At 43.6% G+C, this 21073-nt stretch overlaps 1 protein-coding gene across 1 annotated transcript in view; it reads left to right on the plus strand.

The window, feature by feature from the left end:
* Positions 1-21073, plus strand: part of LOC308335324 (uncharacterized protein) — a 31380-nt gene that overhangs the window by 1672 nt on the left and 8635 nt on the right. Inside the window, exons 2-10 of the mRNA XM_080792342.1 lie at positions 11161-11686; positions 12449-12613; positions 12758-12819; positions 15436-15538; positions 16193-16278; positions 16544-16644; positions 17697-17767; positions 19456-19563; positions 19865-19935. Coding sequence (XP_080648468.1) covers positions 11390-11686; positions 12449-12613; positions 12758-12819; positions 15436-15538; positions 16193-16278; positions 16544-16644; positions 17697-17767; positions 19456-19563; positions 19865-19935 — 1064 coding nt within the window. The 5' untranslated portion in view covers positions 11161-11389. The remainder of the gene's footprint in view (positions 1-11160; positions 11687-12448; positions 12614-12757; positions 12820-15435; positions 15539-16192; positions 16279-16543; positions 16645-17696; positions 17768-19455; positions 19564-19864; positions 19936-21073) is intronic.

Here is a 21073-nt window from a genome sequence, read left to right on the forward strand (position 1 = left end):
CTTTTGCTGTTTTTATAATTTGGCTTAGTCCAATAGGCTTTTCTATCTGGTGGCTCTGTTTGTGTTTGTGCTTGTGCACAGAGTTCCAGGGCCAGCTGGCTGAGGGGGCATCTCTCTATAGTCTGTGTGAGAGTGCCTTGTTATGGAGTGCAACTGGGTCACTTTCTTTTAGGTGGTTGTAGAATTTAAGTGCTCTCATTTTTATTTTGATTATGAGTGGATAATATCGTCCTAATCTGCCCTGCATGCATTATTTGGTGTTTATCCCATTTACACACACAGCCAGTCATTGGAGCGGTTAGCCACCGCTCAAAAAGATCGCAATCTAGATTCAGACACCTACAGTATGTGATCTCATTTCTGAATTTGAGCAAGAAGAATCATGCAGCACTAGTTGGCTGTCCAATTCATTTAAGAGAGATTTAAGTCAAGCACTTTAATGTTGTCTGTTTTAAAGCCACAGTAGTTGGCTCCAGGTGCCACATTTTGAATGTAGTAATGTTCAGCAACTATAGTGTTCATGGAGGTCACTGGTGAGAAGTCTCCCCCCTGTTATTCCTGCATGTTGTGGTCTGTCTCTCTCTCTCTCTCTCTCTCTCTCTCTCTCGTCAGGTCAGGGGGTATAGTGCCTGGGGGTCCTGTGCGTGCCCGTATCCATGGTACACAGAGATGACTTTTAGGGGTCTGACGTGTTGCCTTTTAAAACACACGTATAACGAGACTCCCAGTTCCGTCTTTTTAACTGCACAACGACCGCTGTAAAAGTTTATTTCTTTACCGTATACCCCCATTGAAAAGGGGACATTTACATGTAGATTATAGCCCTGCTATATAGCCGCATTTATTGGTCCCCTGAATGTCCCACCGAGGATCAATAAAAGGTTTCTCTTTCACCGCTAGCAGCAAAAAAACAACAACAAATAATATACTGTATTGAAATGAATGATTTGGTTTTAGGCATGTAACGATACTGTATATCATGGGTTTTCAACAGGTGGTCCGTGGACCACTGGTGGCCCGTGAAGGTGTTGCATGTGGTCCCTGACCATGCATTTAGTAATGTAGGAAAGTGAAGATTCGTATTTGAATTTATTGTATTGGGTTAGGGTTAGAGAAAGTTGAGAAACAATGCAGTATATGATCTGGTGACAAATTATGACGCATCGATGTCGGATGTCAAGAACTTCCACAGAAAAGTGAGTTAGAATCTCAAGGGAAACCATACCGATTGCCTGGTTGAGTCACCATTACAAGGAACTGTGCCCATAATCAATCGCAAGTGTCTGCTTACTCATAGAATAAGTTACAATGAACAGCAACATGAGTTTAATATGGAAGGTTAATTTATTTCCCCCACACCATGACCATATCCCCCCTCCCAACACAACAATGGTCCCCAGGTTAATTCTCAGTCAGGGTGGTGGTCCCTGGTTCATACTCAGTTGAAAACCCCTGCTGTATATCATAAATGGATTGAAATCGATTCAAACTGAATCGTGATGCAGCGTAAAAAAAAGAGAAACAAATGCAGGATCTTTGTAAGAGAATTGATTTAAAAAAAAAAATCAGTCATTTGCTACTGTGTCGAAAAGAAGGTAACTTATTCAAGCCAGGGACCAAACATGACCCCAGGCCTTAAACCGGAAGTTAGCTCACGGATAAGCAATCTCACGGATAAGCTACCATCATGCGAGGATCGCGGACCACCTGAGGCACAAACAATCATACAGCCATAAACTCACACAGCCATAAACTCACACTGTTTATGGCTGTTTGTCTTTGTAAATAGGGTTCAGCCCCCCTTTTCACCCCCGGTGCTCTTAAAGTGTGTGTGTGTGACGTGTGTGTGTGTGTGTGTGTGTGTGTGTGTGTGTGTGTGTGTGTGTGTGTGTGTGTGTGTGTGTGTGTGTGTGTGTGTGTGTGTGTGTGTGTGTGTGTGTGTGTGTGTGTGTGTGTGTGTGTGTGTGTGTGTGTGTGTGTGTGTGTGTGTGTGTGTGTGTGTGTGCGCGTGTGTGTGTGTTCACATATTTTGAAATGAGTGCTGGTGTGTTTACTGTGCACAGATGAGACCTCATATCATCGCTGTAGATGCCTTGTCATCTTTTCATTTTTTTTAAATAATGTCTTCGTCGCACAAGAGCGTCAAGCAAAAGTAGCGAAAATAGCCAATCTAGAGCAGGGGTTCTCAACCCAAAAATACTTTGGCCATGTCTCGCGGATAATTCTCACTTTCATGTTACAAGCTGCAGTGCATATGTATTGATTAGAGCACAGACCCCGAGAGCTGCTATATGATTAACTGTTAATCATAGCAGATCTCAAGCATTATTCCTGCATGGAATGGAACCCCTTGTTGGGAAGAATCAGTGCTGTGTATAACTTACTTGCGACAGCATGCAGCATGTTTAATTGACTGACTGGGCTTTGAATATTCCAGTCATTTTGAAACTGCCTCCTGCCCAGGACCTGTAGACAGTCACACTGGCCTTTTTTGTCTCCACCAGGCCAATTCAACTGTGCGCGCCTATCCACTACAGTATGTGTCTGACATTCAATGTGCTGCACCTATTCTATGTCTGACAGCGCTGCCTGCAGACAGGACACCTGGGTCTGTCCTGCCCCTTCCAGCCACCAGGCTTTCGATGGTTTTATTTAACCCATTCTGACCTGAGATCAGATTCTAAAAATGTCTTCTATACATCCTGACAGTTTTCCATTCTGACCTGAGATCAGATAAAAAAAATGTCTTGTTCTACGTCAGTCGCTCTTCGATTTTTCAAAAATAGCAGACCTACAAGCTCGTAGCGCGCCACTCGGTGTCCGCTCCACAGCTTCTATTTTTCCATTTCCCCCAAAAGCAACAGATTTGGGACATACAAGGTTTCCACGCGACAGACGACCGAGACGACATACAGACAGACAGACAGACGGAGAGCCGTCAACGCAGGGAGCACCGACTAGATTTTTGTATGTCAAAGGTCACGACGAGCAGGGTTCATTTGACGTCGTTATGTACCGTATAGCAACAACGAGACCGACGTCATCCTAACATGATCTCCACGGATCATCTCCACAGACTAGTCTAGTCGGTTGACCCCGGGTTCAGCCGCTCCCAGCGTAATCCCTTAATTGAGCCGTTCATTGAACTTCATCTGTGGAGTTTTCCTTTTTGTTTGTTTTGATAATTCACTTTAAAAGGGACAATGACGTGGTTGCGACACCGACGTAGAGCACGCGTGCAATTACAGGTGCACGAAGGATCACAGGAAAAAAACCCTTGGGTCTTATTATCCCATTGTGGTTCTTGTCAAAGTGGATTTGAGTGCTTATAGCGTTTAATAATGTCATGTATCAACTGTATATAGCCTATACCGTCCATCCTCCGTACCGACCGTACAAACCTGAGTTATTGTGCCGGAAACATCACATCGTCAAGCTCACACCGGTGGTGGAAAGTAACTAAGTACATTTACTTAAGTACTGTACTTTGAGGTATTTGCACTTTACTTGCGCATTTCCAACACTTCTACTTCTCCTCCGCTTCATCTCAGAGGCAATTCTTTTTATTTTTTTACTCCACTACAATAATTATTTGAAAACGTTAGTTTTACTATACTGTGGTTACATTGTAGATTTTGATTTTTTCATTACATACAAAACATACAGTAACCACTTCAGCCCTATATACTGTATATATATATATATACTGTATATAGTTAATTATTCCATTGTACGAGAGGTCTGTGTTAATAATGTAACGGGCTTGCATCAGTCATTATAGTTGGTTCTTAATTAATTACTGTTCATAGCATGCATAACATGCTATGACTCATAGCATGAGTCATCAATTTCACAGCCTTTGTGTGTGTGTGTGTGTGTGTGTGTGTGCGTGTGCTTCTCCAGGAGGGAGCATATCCAATTCCAATCGCCGTCCGCTGTCTCCTAATTTATGTAATGTTCCTATATGCGTGTGTTGTGCCAGCAGGTCAAATTTATAGTGTAAATATTTGCCTTTGCATTGTGTGTGTGTGTACACGTGTGTGTGTGTGTGTGTGTGTGTGTGTGTGTACACGTGTGTGTGCGTGTGCGTGCTTTTGTCAAAGAATGCAAAACATTTTTTTCATTGGTTGTCAATGCCATTTGGGCTAGACAGTCCTGCTTCATGGAGGTCGCTAAGCAACCGGTTTGATAGCTCGCCGTTTCTCAACACGTGGCCCCGGAGGGGTCACCACCACCATGTGTCCAAATGAACCCTCATTGGGCCTGTTCTCTGAGAGGGTATAGAAACGTGGATCCCACTCTACCGGTTACATTGTAAAATGCCCGCCCTGCATGTTTAGAAATGGTCTCCATGTCTGATATGTCTTAGAATGCTGTCTCTCTAGTGTCAGCACGGTTGACGTGGTGGGGGACACTATGAAGGACATCGTGGTTCCATATTTACAGCCAACACTTCTCGGAGTGTTGAGTCTTGTCTGGTGGTCACATGGGGCAACATCACTACACGCAACACCTCGGCTGCACTCACACATTAAAAAAACATGGTTTTCTTTTCTCTGTTCTGGGGGAAGAGAACAACTCCCAATTCATTTTCATTGGAAGTCACGTGGTTTGACGAGACAACCTCGCTTGATGGCCGTGTTCTGCCCCATATCAAACAAGGCTGTCTCGTCAAACCAGGTGACTTCCATTGAAAATGAATTGGAGCTGTTCGTCCCCCAGAACACAGACAAAACACGTGTTCTGTGCAGCCCTCGACACCATGCCTCCATGGGACATCTACATAACTACACACAACACCTCGTACACCATGTCTCCATGGGGCAGCCAACTACATATAACTACCGGTACACACAACACCACCTGGTACACGTACGCCTCCATGGGGCGGTCACCTGGATAGGCCTCTACTAGCAGTTATTACAGAATAATCGCCTATAAATCGCAATTGTTTTTGATAATCGCAATTATGCTTGCATAATAGTCATGATTGTTTCCATGTTGAAAAATGTCCATACATTTAAAAAAAAAAAAAAGATGAAAATCTAAAAAATAGCAGAAATTGTTGATCTCTACAAGCTTGTAGATCAACGATTGATAAGCTATTTTGTACACTTTTTGGAAAGGAAAAAATGATAAAGAAAATATAAAATGTGATTTCTTTGTACATTTAACTATGACGGCCCCTGTGCAGTCTAAAGTGTGTTCAATTAACCCCAGCCCCACCCCACACACACACACACACACACACACACACACACACACACACACACACACACACTTGGGTAGCAGTTGGGTGAAGTTGAGAACCAAATAGGGCTGGGTGCAATAATCGCAATACTGCGGTATCGAGTTCATATAAAGCGCGCTTATTATTTTTTCAGTTAAAAAGGTATCTCACGATTTTGTAACCCATGTTTCGCCTGTTGTCAATTGCCTATATACTCTAATCCTGGGCCTTATACTCTCCCACTGCCAACCTGGGGAGAGTCCCGAACTGAGCTCATGCTTCCTTCAAAGCATGAGGAGTTATTGCGCCCCAGCCTATAAAACTGAAGTTCCCCCGCGGGATCAAATAGGTAGATAGATACTTTATTTGTCCTTTCGGAAATGTTGTTTTGTGCACAGCAGTCATCAGGATATACATAAAACATGCAAACAAACAGATCACACAGTCCATAGACAATAAAGAAACAGTGCCAACAGAAGGCCACCAGTCATAGTTCCAAGAGGCATCACATCACACTTTATGCACGGAACTGAGACAGGGCCTGCTTGTTCATATAAGTCCTATATACTTATGGCAACAAACGATCTTGAGGCCCTATAGCCTGCAGGGAAGGTGCCATGTTAGTACCGATAGGTACCGATAGTCGTTAAGGACTTTGGGATTAGACATTTTCGGCACTATACTGGAACTATAAGCGAGGTCTTCCACGCTTTTGGAATATAGTGTGTATATCTAGCGATACCTGGAACATGTGTCTCAGTACAGGGCTGAGCTGCTCCCTACACTCCTTAATAAGCACATAACCCCTTATCCCATCGGGTGCAAAGTCAAAGTCGTATACGATTAGCCACAGACGTTACCGCAGTGAAATTTGTTCTCCGCATTTGACCCATCTCTTGGAACGGTGAGCCGCAGCGCGCGCCGCGCTCTGGAATCATTAGTTGATTTGACCCCCAATCCATGCAACCCATTGATGCCAAGAATTGGGTCCCATTTCTACAGTCTTTGGTATGACCCGGCCGGGGATCGAACTCCCGACCTCCCAGTTTCAGGGCGGACACTCTATAACCACAAGGCCACTGTTTGCGTGGGTTAATTCTCTTGAGGGTTCTTCTACGCACCTCCTCCTCTGTAATAGTATAAATTGACTCACTATACTGCTGAGTTGGGGTTGAGGTCTTTCACTTCACACTCAGATGCTGCGTCGAAACTATACCGGTGACATAAAAGCTACAAAACCGCCTGGTCAGCTACACTGTCTGTCGTCGAGTCGTCCAAGTGTTGCACTTGCACAATGTTACTCTCCTTGATGTTGGCAAAAATCCCCCCCCTCCTCCTCCTCCCCGTGGCAACCATGGAGAGACGAGGTGAAATGATGAAACAAAAACATATGAATGATTGACACTTCACAGCGTCACCGGAGCACTGAAAAAATATCGTACTGGTACTTTTATTCCACTGCATTTATTTGAGTATTTGTACCTGGCAATTTGTTGATCACAAGGTGGAAGGAGTTGATAAAGCAGGCTGAATGCTATAACCTTAGCCTTCGCTCTGGCCCTACTCACTGTAGTGTGACATTTGCACGTGATTGCGGTGCTGGCATTATGCTTTGCAGCGAAGAAATCACACCCGTGTGAACTGAGTGTTGCAACTCCCCTCTCGCCCCCCCCCTCTCTCTCTCATTAGCAGGCAACAGTGCAGCACTAATACTATCTCTCTCTGTTTCTGGCACAACAGCGCCCCTACTGGTACTCATAGTCATATACTGGTGCTCATGGCCACATGAGGTGAACGCGGACATTGCTGTTCCTTCTAGTGGGTTGCACCACTCAAAAACCCCACAAAAAATAAAACGTTAGCAATATTTACAGGCCTTGAATATGCATAAGCAGGTGTCACATTTTAATTTCTTCTCATTATTCATACAGCTCTCGAAGAGAAGAAGGGCCGTCTCGAGGTTCAAGGTTTTCTTTATTATTTGTCTCCCGAAGGAAGGAATGTGTCTTATAGACAAAGGGCCCCGCATGCAAGCGTATAGCCTTTATGCCCATGTGGGCACAGTTTAGCGCCGCAGTGCCAATAACAAGTCTCAACAAGTGTACGTATTGTTGTCTAGCACCTGTACTGCCAACTTATTTTTGGATGTGCGTGCTTTGCCTTATTTTACTCTATTTCCGATCACAGCTCTTCTCAGGCCTGTGACTCATTGAGCGTGTGATCAAATGGGTCTGATTGACGGCTCCCTCCAGACGTTATTTTTGTTGGACCTCGAAGGACAGGACACTTTGTTATCTTTCTTCTTTCATGTCTGACACCATCACTTCCCAGAAGTGAAGGCGTCACTGTCGTCATAGAATTGTCCCCATATAGCTCCCCCCAGCTTCAGTCTGACTACTAGAGGTGTAATCAGACAGATTAACTGAAGACACCTGTTTGAGTATTCAGGAATTTTCTTTTAATTAAAAATGTTATCTCGTGATTTTGTCACCCGTTCTTTCACTCTAATCCTGGGCGCTATACTCTCCCTCTGCCAACCTGGGGAGAGCCCCGAACTGAGCTCATGCTTCCTTCAATGCGTGAGGAGTGAGCATGCGGGGGAGTTTCCCCCGGTAGGACGTAGCGTGTGGAAGGAACACGTTATTCCAACCAGTTCCTTTCCCCTCCATCTATGCCTTTCGTTGCCATCGCTATACTCAAGGCCACTTCTTCTCAGTAGTATACAAATCCGCATTATTTGCATATTAGTGGCAGGAAACTTTGTAAAACATTAAAATATATATAGGGGTGATTGATGATGATTATTGTTTATTTATTTTCGTGTCCTGCACATAATGTGCCCAACCCTCAAGACACCATTTCACAATTGCATTTACAGCATGTTTACATTGCATAATTCACGCATTTACAGCATGTTTACATTACATAATTCATTACAACTCAGATTCATACAGAGTACTTCTTGTCTTCTTTCCCAAGCTTGGGTTATATTTGAAACGGCAAATCTATATTTCAATGTGGAACAAAGGGAGCGAGAGGAGGAATGTGCAGGGAAAAAAGCTGAGAAAGTTGTCATGTCTCTGTCCTCGCGGACTCCTCCTGTCACATCATTTAATTTCAGTTTTCACTGTTACTCCGCTCCTCTCCTCTTGTTAGTATTTAGGTCAGGACCCAAATATGCAGAGATAGACGCCCTGATAACTGGGTCAGTAAACTGGAGGTAAACCAACAAGAGTATGATCAGTTCAGAAAGAATGTCACTTCACAGCAACGTCACACACACGCACGCGCACACACACACACACACACACACACACACACACACACACACACACACACACACACACACACACACACACACACACACACACACACACACACACACACACACACAGTTCATTTCATGTCAGTACTTTTTGAAGTCGAGTTGTCTGCCGTGTTCACTTCAGTGATTTTCCCCCAGCATGCAACTGTGACTGGGGGCCTGGTACTTCCTGTACTGTGTTCTCTACTGACCCACCACAGTTCCCATCAGTGGTGGTAGAAAGTATCGGAGTACGTAACATTTATTTAAGTACTGTACTTAACACATTTTGACCTGAGATCAGATTCTAAAAAATGTCTGTTTGAAAATGACAGTTTTCTGAAAATGATTTTTTTTCAAAAATAGCTAAAGCATAACATAATGCTAACACTAAACGGCGTTCCTGCCCCAAAATGGGTTAACTCATGGAATGGCAGATTTATTTCTGCGTTTAGCTTCTGCCATGGTCTTTTCAATCAAACTTTTAATTCAGTCGTTTGAATCTTATCGTGTGACATGTGCACAGTGACAGCGTGTGAACCTCTGTGATCCAGTCAGCCAATCGGGGCACTGCGTGGGAACGGGGTCACTGGGTTGGTTCTATATTTGCACATTATTGCAGCGTAATTGGATGATGTCATCCCCCTGCTCTGGAGTCTCTAGAGAGGTTGTGTGTGTTATACAGTACTTGCGAGGACGTCAACATTTTAAGATGGCGACATTATGAGTGTAATTTTTACTACCGGTATTTCTTTGCCATATAATGCATGGCTTTCCGAAAAGTACGTCATGTGTCTGTCAGCCAAGTCTATGGACTTTAATGTTTGTTCAGGGCGGTAAATCACAATGTAAGACGTCACCTGGCTGATATAAATACTGCCCTTGCTGCGCCACTCACTTCACACAAGTGTGATTTTTTATCCCTGGAAGCCAATAATAGTAGATCTACAAGCTCATGGCATGACATTCAGCCAACCCTAAGCCCTATTTTTTTCAAGTTGAAACTTCAAGATAAAATGTCCACCATTTCCGTTTCCCTACACCTTTAAGTAAAAGTATCAGTAATGCGTAAAAGTGCAAAAAGTATTGTTATCAAAATGGACTTAAAGTACCAAAAGTAAATGTGCTTATTGTGCAGGCAGATGAATGATTGTATTTGCGCTCAAAAGTTAACCTTGTTTAGAAATGTTCAAATGGCACTTACTAGTATTAACTCTAAAAATATTTTTTCAACCATAAAACAACAACTGCATATTTATATAGGAATTCTATTCATCACCTTCTGCCTTACAAAGCCAAGTGCGTTAACCACACACACACACACACACACACACACACACACACACACACACACACACACACACACACACACACACACACACACACACACACACACACACACACACACACACACACACACAGTGACCCCAATGCAATCTCTATTTCCTAGTAAACAAACTGGCATTGTGTGGAATGCAGCCTGTTGCTCAGCACTGAGAACAGTTTCCACGGCAGCGCATGGCCTTTCCAGCCCTGGCATCTGACACACACACACACACACACACACACACACACACACACACACACACACACAAATAGTAGTAGTAAAGTATGACGACTTAAACTTCATTCAACTCGAATATATGATTTTCTTTTTTTTTTACTATAAATAATACGCTCTGCAAGTAAATGTCTAAATGTGTCACTGTACTCTATTCAGTGTGTTATCAAATGTCCTTCTTTCTCTCCAATATCTTTGCTCTCTCGCGCGCGCACACACACACACACACACACACACACACAGTGAGTGAGGCAGGATGGGTAGTTAGTGCGATTACTTTGAAGCTCTTGACTGAAGAAACTTCATTCACACTGATCTGTGGTTATGTAACGCACACACAAACGCACACACACCCTTACTTAATTTTAAGTTTATATTGTTGTTGACATGCAACCATTATCCTACGTACGTCAGTGTTTTGTACTAGGGGTGCAGGACGGAGACCAAAAACCAATGAAGGGAATTTGCGAGAGAGGAGAAAGTATAGTTGAAGGCGTGCTGCAGCATTGTGGATCATTTGGAGGGGCTCGGTCCATTAAAACCCGGGAAACATCCGTGTCAATTTAATAGCTACAGTATTACACCACCATATGTAGCAGGTTTTTCTTTTCTTTTTCTTTTTTTTTACATAATGATTTTGGTGGTCCTTGTGGCACGAAAAAGTGTGAGAACTGATTTAGAAGACATTTGTAGAATCGGTCTTAGGTCGGCGTAAGTGCAGTGGTGGAAAGTAAATCATAATTTTGAGGTATTTGTATTTTACTTTGGTATGTCAAATTTTCAGTACTTTTACTTCTACGCGTGTGTCGAATTTGAAGTCGGCGGGGCGAACAGTTCTCAAGTTACGTGGATTACAGACGTACTACGTACGTACGTACATACAGAGACTTGCCGCATTTATAGATAGATTTTGATGCCAATAACTTTGTCCTTTTCCTCAAGTATACATTTTGAATTCTGGGCTTTTTTTTACCACTGCTTAATTAAGTGAGCATGCAGTCCAGCAAGGAGGGGCTGTCAAACGTGAACCTGTTTGTGTTGTTTGTGTGTGTATTGTTTTCCCAGATCTCTTTTTCTTGACCCGAGTCCTGGCTTTGATACCTTCGACCCCCAGATGTATAACCGTGGCGATGACCTCTCTCTGCTCCAGTCGTCGTCGACATCGTCTCCACCACGGCCGTCCTCATCGTAACCGTCGTCCACACTCTGGTCACGGTGGCAACCCCGTAGCGCGGTAACCACGCGTCCAGAGCGGGCGCCTCCCCCCGCCCCCCTCGTCCAATCGGCGGCAGCGATGCACGTGATGGGCAGCGTCTCACCGGCCAATGAGAGCGAGGGCTTCCGGGACGCGTTGTTGGGCGCGGCTGTCGATGTCCCCGCGTTGTCGTCGTCGTCATCGTCGCCGCCCCCTCCTCCTCCTCCCTCCAACCCGCCCGCGGTTGTCGGGGGCAACCCTGCCCCCCCGCCACCCCCCCCTCCACCGCCTCCTCCCCCCCCCCTCCTGCCCCAGCTGTCCTTGGGCCACGGAGTCACGGAGAAGAAGAAGAGGAGGGTGAGGAGTTTCTTCTGGAAGACCATTCCAGAGGAACAGGTGAGACGTGTTTTTAGATCATGATTTACACTACGTACATCTTTCGGCTGGAAACTCAATTTTTTTTTAGCGTTTTCTGTAAATGGAACGCTCTACTTTGTCGTACGACACTGTCGCACAAAAGTAGCAAAAGAATCTTGATCTAGACCTGCTCTTTTCAACAAGATATATAGTGAAAATGTGGGGCACGGTGGCACATAGTCTGTCGCCTCACAGCTAGAAGGTCCTGGGTTCGATTCCCGTCGGGGGACGCTGTGAGCACTGTGGGCGTGTTCTGTCCTCCGTGTCATCAGTGCCCATACCCGAGGCGGGGGTTGGCGAAAGGGCCTTTCTGTGTGGAGTTACCCTCACAAAAAACATGCAGTAATCCTGGTCTCTAAACTGCCTCCCCCTGGCCAACCCGGGGCGCCTGATGGAGGGGAAAGGAACTGGTCGGAATAACGAACGTGTTCCTTCCACGCGCTACGTCTGCGCGGGGAAACTCTCCCCTGTCAGTTGAAAAGAAGCAGTTTGGACTCCTCATGCATAGAAGGAAGCATGAGGTCAGTCCGCTGCCCCCCCAGGTTGGCAGAGGATGTGTAGCGCCCAGGATTACATTAGGATTGAAAAAATGGGTTGCAAAATCGTGGGATAAACATTTAAAATTAAAGAAAAAAATATATATATATGTAGTGAAAATATAATTTCACTAACTCAGTGAAGTGTGTGTGTGTGTGTGTGTGTGTGTGTGTGTGTGTGTGTGTTTGTGTGGGTGTGTCCTAGGTGAAGGGGCGGTCCAACCTGTGGACAAAGGGGCGGGGCCAGCAGCAGCATGAGTACCAGATAGATGTGAGGAGCGTCGAGGAGCTGTTTGGTCACAACGACTGTCAATCACACGCTGTGGCCACGCCCATCAGGGGGATCAAAGTTAGGGCATCTGTCAGAGAGGTGAGACGTGTGTGTGTGTGTGTGTGTGTGTGTGTGTGTGTGTGTGTGTGTGTGTGTGTGTGTGTGAGAGAGTGTGGTGTTCATGTAGGCAGCTATGAAAATTAACTCTGTTTTCATCTCTCTCTCTCTCTCTCTCTCTCTCAGATCTCCATCTTGGACTCAAAGCGAGGGATGAATGTGGGGATTTTCCTTAAACAGTTCAAGAGGTAAGACCCCCCCCCCCCCCCCACACACACACACACACACACACACACACACACACACACACACACACACACACAGATTACAATTAATGTTGCAGGGAAACAAATATAACGGGGTTGACAGTTCATGGGTACACTTCTCCACACAGACACACTGCCTATGAAAGCCCAAACATAGCAATATTCGGCAAGTTGTTTGGCTTTGCTGCTCTCTGTCATGTCGGCTATTGCCACTTGTGGTCAGTTTATGTACATGGCGCAGGCTTACAATATTATCAGTGTGTGGAATCTACATCTGTACCCATTTGACAAACTGCGTGTGTGTGTGCGTATCGGGCTAATTCTGTTGACTGTTCCAATGGGAATACAAAGGGTCATGTGGTTAACCCATTCTGGGCGGGCACCCATTTTGGTGTAAGCACTATGTTATGCTTTAGCTATTGAAAAATAGCAGATCTACAAGCTCATAGCGCGCCACCGAGTGGCGCGCTACGAGCTTGTAGGTCTGCTATTTTTGAAAAATCGAAGAGCGACTGACATTTTTAGAATCTGATCTCAGGTCAGAATGGGTTAATCGGACCAGTGTGTGTCCAGTGGAAACCTCGTATGAATCTGATCTCAGGTCAGAATGGGTGAGTCACGCAGAGCTTTGAACGACGGCCTCACTTCACCCTCTGAAATCAGTTCAGTTTCAGTTTACTTTATTCATAGTACAAAATCACCCCAAGGGGGTCTCTGTGCACTTCGCAGCATTAATTCACCAACAAACAAATCAAAGACACGAATAGCATAGCAATAAAAAAAAACATAGTAAAACATGGTAAAATGTACATATAGCTATGGAGCATACAGATTAAAACTAGGCCGGAACCGTATAGTGCATAGAAAAAATGTGTGTGTTTTTTTAGCCTCGACTTAAGGTTTTATAGGTCAGGAGGAGTATCTTGGCTCTGGCCTGTATGGGTAACCAGTATAGTTCTATCGCGCCGATTATTGCTAGTGTTAGTCTAGATATGATTGATTGATTGTTTATTTATTTTCGTGTCATGCACACCTATTGTGCCTCATGGGTTTATAAGACACCATTTCACATTTGCAATTACAGCATGTTTTACAATACATAATGTATGCATTTTATAGCATGTTTACATTACACAATTCATTATATTACACCTCGGATGTATACAGAGTACTCTGTCTTCTTTCCCAAGCTTGACAAATAAAATCTGCTACAACGAAAGTCCCTTTGGCAAAACATATCTCCATTTTTACATAGTCATATAAAATCTAGGAAATCCCCACATATAGAAGACATCTTATTAACCAAAATATCCCTTATAAGTCATCGTATTTAGAGCAGTAAAACAGAAAGTGAACTTCGTTTTCAATTTCATCTAGATCACAGAACAGACAATATCTCTCGTCTTCAGGGGTAGCAGATACTGGTCCACATACTGTATATCTGGTGAAAAAATATGTAACTCGTAATTAATTTCATGTTGAAAAAACAAAAAAACATACTGCAGTGTCATTCTTTTTCCAATAAAGTTCAGCTGTCGTGTTGTGTGTAAACATAAGTGGATGAGGGTGGCGTCTGGCGTTGGAATGTTACGGACGGACATGAATCCTGGTAGACCTCAACCTTTTTCATGTCGAGGTTCTATTTTGCACATTTGGAACCGCGCGGACCACCATTTGATTAGATTTAAGCCTCTCTCAGACCCAAAACTATAATATTGTCGCTGTCAGGAGGAAAACCTGCACCTAACTCCACTTTTGAGGTTTTTTGATTATTTTTCTTTTGCATAAACCGGTGCTATTGAACACACCCTTTACGTCCGTGTGTTGTTTTTCGAAAATATTATACCAATGGAAAGTAGTAACAACAACGGTGACAAAACCTCTTAACTCCGTTGGACCCTCAAACTGTCTGCTAGAGCAACTATTTCCACCCCCTCTCACGCAAGTAATTGTTATCTAAATTTCTTAATTTCCTGAAAAATGAACATTTTGGAGTTAGGTGGTTTCTTCCCGACAGCAGATAATATATTATTCATTTGGCTGGATCAACAATTAAACACATACGCACACTGACACACACATGTGTGTGTGCACACACACACACACACACACACACACACACACACACACACAGACGATAATCCATTTAAGAGACCAGAGGTTCAGTACAGAAAGTACAAGATTATAAAGTAATGAGAGAGAGAGAGAGAGAAAGAGTACATTCATGTGCGTCTGTACAGTATGTAACGTGTGTGTGTGTGTGTGTGTGTGTGTGTGTGTGTGTGTGTGCGCACACACATGTGTGTGTCAGTGTGCGTATGTGTTTAATTGTTGATCCAGCCAAATGAATAATTTAGAATATCATTAATAAAAACTGACAGAGTTACATAAGACAGCATGAGTAACAGAACACACACACACACACACACACACACACACACACACACACAGTCACACACACACACACACACACACACACACACACACACACACACACACACACACACACACACAGAAGGAAAGAGAGAGACTCCTGTGGTTTTAGTCCGTCCGTCCGTCCGTCCAATCCATCCACTCTTTCTGTCGCTTCGTCCTCAGGTCCAACCAGACCATAATAGATGACATTCGTCATGGCAACAGTGAGCACTACGGAGCGGAGCCACTTAGAGAACTTCTCAAGCTGCTCCCTGACACAGAGGAGGTAACGCACGCACGCACGCACGCACGCACACACGCAACCACACTAATAGTGGGCTTGAGTAGCGAGCCCACTATACTTGTATCGCACATCTTTATTGTTACACCGTTTCCATTGGCTACTGGGCTGTGTCGTCTCGCGGGTCACTCTTTATTCATGCATGCTCTTTAGTCCCGTTTCATAGCCCGTCCCCCGTGACGCCATCTGGGTCAATATACATCATCAGCGAGTAACGCTGACCTGAGATCAGATTCTAAAAAAATGACAGTTTTCTGAAGAAGCCATGTTTCTGTGTCAGTCGTTCTTCGGTTTTTCAAAAATAGCAGACCTATACAAGCTCGTGGCGCGCCACTCGGTGGCGCGCTACGAGCTTGTAGATCTGCTATTTTTCAATAGCTAAAGCATGACATAATGCTAACACACCAAAAGGGGTTCCCGCCCAGAATGGGTTAACTATGGATTCGTGTGCTTTCCCCCAAGCCCCCATATGTTGTGCTATTGTGCTATTGTTCTCACATCAGGCGTCTTACTGTGGTTATAGTATTATCCGCCGTAGATTAGCTAAAGTCACTCGCTGTGTTCAGTGTGTTGTGAACATGTACAACAACAATGTACTGAACATAAGACCGCTTTGTTTTCCCCCGTCCGTGCCATCAGGTGAACAAGCTGAGGTCATTCCGCGGCGACACCGCTAAGCTCTCATTGGCCGATTCCTTCATGTACCTGCTGACTCAGCTGCCCAGGTGAGAGGTCACGATGACGTCGTCAGGTCAGGCTCACATGACGTGTGACCTTTCGACGAAATGTTCTTCTTGTTTCACCTCATATTAAATTCTCTGTCATGTCTGTCTGTCTGTCGGTCTCTCTCCCTCTCTCTCTCCCTCTCTCTCTCTCTCTCTCTCTCTCTCTCTCTCTCTCCCCCTCTCCCTCCCTCTCTCTCTCTCTCTCTCTCTCTCTCCCCCCCCTCTCTCTCTCTCTCTCTCTCTCTCTCTCTCTCTCTCTCTCCAGTTATCCAGTACGTATAGAGTCGATGTTGCTAAAAGAGGAGTTTCCTTCGGCCTCAGAGTCCATGAAACGAGACATCAGCACTCTACACACTGCTGCCACAGGTGATGCACGCGCACACACACACACACACACACACACACGATAGAAAATTCATAAACATTCCAATATAGGTATTTGTTTTCCCCATTTCTAAAAAAGGAACTTTTACATGCTCAAGACACGACACGTCGTGAGCTTGTAGATCATCTATTTCTTTTATAGGTTTAAGTGATCAAATTATTATTTTGACGCTGATGTTGTTGATGAAATTGACATATACATTCACATATACACGTATATACTGTATCACATGCATTCACACCGACGGCGGTGGAAACCATGCTGCAAGACACCGTCCTCTCCTCTCCTCTCCTCTCCTCTCCCCTCTCCTCTCCTCTCCTCTCCTCTCCTCTCCTCTCCTCTCCTCTTCCTCTCCTCTCCTCTCCTCTCCTCTCCTCTCCTCTCCTCCCCTCTCACACCACTGTCTATCTTTATCTGAGCCGTTAACTTCATGCATGTTAATTGGGTTTCACACTTATAAGCTTACGGAGTGTGTTTTTTTTGTGTGCCTTTTTTGCCTTTATTTTATATTATTTATGAAGGGATAGACAGTAGGCTGACATGAAAATGAAAGCACAATTATATGCAAACTATACAAAAAAATCAAACAATATACTGTTTAAAAACACAAACAAGGTCACGGGGCAATCAAATAGCCCTTAGATAGCAATTCTGTAGACTTAGATAGCATTTGATACAGACTTATAGCATGTTATGTAGACAGCATAAGTGCATTGTATGTAGTCATAGCACGTCATAGTACATATGTATAGCATAGTAGTATAGATGTATAGCTTATATGTATAGTTTCATTATATATATTCCACTGTTACTTTCTTAGCTTACGCATGTTTCATGATAAATGTTTTTATGTGATGTATTCCCATGCTTTTTTGTTCTTGCTTAATGTAAGTCGCTCTGGATTAAGAGCGTCTGCTAAATGCCTAAATTGTAAATTGTAAATTGAGTAAAACCAGGGTTTTAAGGTTTGTTCCTCTCCGTCTCTCTCTCTCTCTCTCTCTCTCTCTCTCTCTCTCTCTCTCTCTCTCTGCAGAGCTGTTGAGCTGTGAAGAGCTGCATGCTGTGTTACATCTGGTGCTGCAGGCTGGAAATATACTGAACGCTGTGAGTCGCACGCACGCACAGCCGCGCGCACACACACACACACACACACACACACACACACGCAAAACAATCCTTCTTATAGGAGATTAAACCTAAACCAGAGGACATATAATGGCTGCATGTGTGCGCCCCCCGCCGTCATAGTTGGGGTTGGAATCCAGGAACTGGATCCAACAATTGGCGGAAACTGGAAATCGGTTGTTCCATCGCATTTTGGGAACCGTTTCCCCGGGAACCGCTGATGTCATATTACTGTCAGAGGAGCTGGTATACTGTATGTGGACTTCTGACGTCTGAAGATCTACAATTTCAATATATATACCGGTGGTTCTCAGACCTTTTAACACATTCCCTGATGTTGACGGAGATCTCCGTCATCGTCTTGTCCCAGTGCTTCCCCGCCGATGACGATGGAGACCTATACGTCATGCGGTCGTTTCAGTGGTTTATGATGGATCATGCAACGTATGAATGGCTCTGGGTTGCCACTAGGCGACCGATGAAACCGGAAATGTCCACCTCCGTCCTCCTTAATGTAAACGGATTTACTGCAATGCAAAAATGCAAAATGCATTTATCTCGGATTATTTTCCCAGATTGCGTTTTTTTCCCCCCGAAAATAAGCTTTATTCACGGACCATGAGCACCGATGATCGCGGTTACAAAATGTATATTTCGCCGTGAAAGGAATTTTGATTGCGCGGCACTTTATACCCAGGCGTTGTTTACTTCCGGTTCAGGATGCTGAAATGCATTGTGGGCTTGTAGATCAGCTATTTTCTTTTATTGAATTCTAATCAAACATAACGACTATGACAATTGACAATACAATACAAGACAATATACGTACAACACGCACAAGGGGAGATATCTGCCTCTCTTCTCTATTGATGATCATAATACATAACATAAGTACCTCAAACAGGTGCATCTGCTTCTACAGGTTCAACAGATTTAACTGAATTTAAACAAAGTCAGGTCTTATGGTATAGAGACATGACTAATCCATCTAAACCAGTTGAAGACAACTTCTAAAGCTGAATGTAATTCTCTCCATAAAAAAATATACCATAGATTAAATCAATCCATTCATTTGTAGATCAGCTATTTTGATAACAAATTTAAAATGAAAAGAATAAACTGAAATAATTATTTGAAATAAAAAAACTCAGTTCAAATGTCGTGCCATCGAACGAAGCTTTGCTAAAAAAAAATTTCCACTTAATTTTTATTGAAGGAAGAACCGACACAAAAAAAACTCAACTAACAAGACAATACGGGAAAGAAAAAGAAAAGAAAAAGGACAAAAAGTATTACAACAAACATTCAATAATGTCCATCCATTGATCTTTCGTTGGTGGGTCCTGTTGGTACCAGCGTCGTGTGATTGCTTTTTTACTTGATGCTAAGAGGATCTTGATTAAGAAGCTTTGCATTTTCGATTGTCATTGTGGACATTGTCAACTCCTCCTCCTTGGAACCTGGCATGGTGCCCTCCAGCTTCTCCAACGCAGCACATTTTTATTATGTATTTCTTTTTTACTATTATCTGGCTGCAAACCAATTTCCTGCAAGGGACAATAAAGCTATAACCTTGAACATGTCCAACCGTGTGTGTGTGTGTGTGTGTGTGTGTGTGTGTGTGTGTGTGTGCGCGTGTGTGTGTGTGTGTGTGTTTGTGTGTTCAGGGGGGTTATTCAGGCAACGCTGCAGGTTTCAAACTAGCATCTCTACTCTCTTTGGCCGACACGAAATCCAACAAGCCGGGAATGAACTTGCTGCACTTCGTAGCTCTGGTGAGTTTTGTGTGTGTGTGTGGCGTGTGTGTGTGTGTGTTTGTGAGTGGCGCGTGTGTGTGTGGCGCGTGTGTGTTTGTGAGTTGCGCGCGTGTGTGTGTGGCGCGTGTGTGTTTGTGAGTGGCGCGTGTGTGTTTGTGAGTGGCGCGTGTGTGTGTGCTGTATGTTTATGTTGGGAGATACAATGTGCTTTGTCCAAAACCAAACCTTATAGTTCGTCTAAGAGTGAACATTAATCACTCTCTCTCTCTCTCTCTCTCTCTCTCTCTCTATCTCTATCTCTCTCTCTCCCCCTCTCCAGGAGGCTCAGAAGAAGGATCAGAGGTTGTTAGAGTTTTCGTCCAGACTGAAACACGTCCAGTCTGCTGCCCGGTCAGAACCACATTTATATGTTTTATTATAAATTACATATTCAACAACTTCAACATGTCTTAAATAATGTTACGGGAGCGTTACTGGTATTCCTCAAACCAACTAACGGTGCTCATGAAAGGGAACAATATTCAGAGGGAGAGAAAGAAAATGCCACAAAGGCATACAAATCCAAGTCCAGGCACTCCAGGTGGATTTATGGATTCGGGTTTGAAAAAGAAGGCTCAATGGCCGACACGTGTTGGTGTTTTTTCAGTTCTTTTTTATTTATGATTTTATAGATTTACCAGCCTGGACTTGGATTTTTATTCCTTTTGTGGCTTTTTTTCCCTGACGTGGTACGCCGGGACAACGCTCCACACGTCCCAAACTCTTCTCCCTTCTGGCTCCAAAACTGTGGAATGCACTTCCCATGGCAGTCAGAACTGCAGCATCACTCCCAATCTTCCGCCGTAGTCTGAAAACCCACCTTTTCAGACTCCATCATGGCCCATAGCACTTACTCTACCCTAGATAGCACTTCTGTAGACTTAGATAGCATTTAAAACAGACTTATAGCATGTTATGTAGACAGCACTAGAATTGCATTGTATATAGTCATAGCACGCCATAGTACATATGTATAGCATAGTAGTATATATGTATAGTTTATACGTATAAGTTTCATTATATAGATATTCCACTGTTACTTTCTTAGCTTACGCATGTTTCATGATAAATGTCTTTATGTGATGTATTCCCATGCTTTTGTTCTTGCTTAATGTAAGTCGCTCTGGATTAAGAGCGTCTGCTAAATGCCTAAATTGTAAATTGTAAATTGATGTCTTATAATTTATTCGTCTTATTGGTCGTTGTCAGGTGGAACCCTTGTCCAAAAAGTTATTTTTCAACATGTGGGGGAAAAAAAGAACCTGTGTTCCAAATGGATCCATCCAATTTAGTTTTTATGCTCAATCAAATAACATGATATGAAATGTTAAAAAGTTTTAAAATAATGTTATAGCTGCTTTAAACAAAATCTGCAGACACAGACAGAGATTATATGTTTATATGTTGTTACATGAGATTACGATATGGTCATTACAATAACTTTAATAATTTCCAGTGATTTCAATCCTCGGAACTAAAGCAATCTGTT

The sequence above is a fragment of the Protomyctophum bolini genome, assembly GCF_963924005.1.
Source record: "Protomyctophum bolini genome assembly, chromosome: 20".
Classification (NCBI taxonomy): domain Eukaryota; kingdom Metazoa; phylum Chordata; class Actinopteri; order Myctophiformes; family Myctophidae; genus Protomyctophum; species Protomyctophum bolini.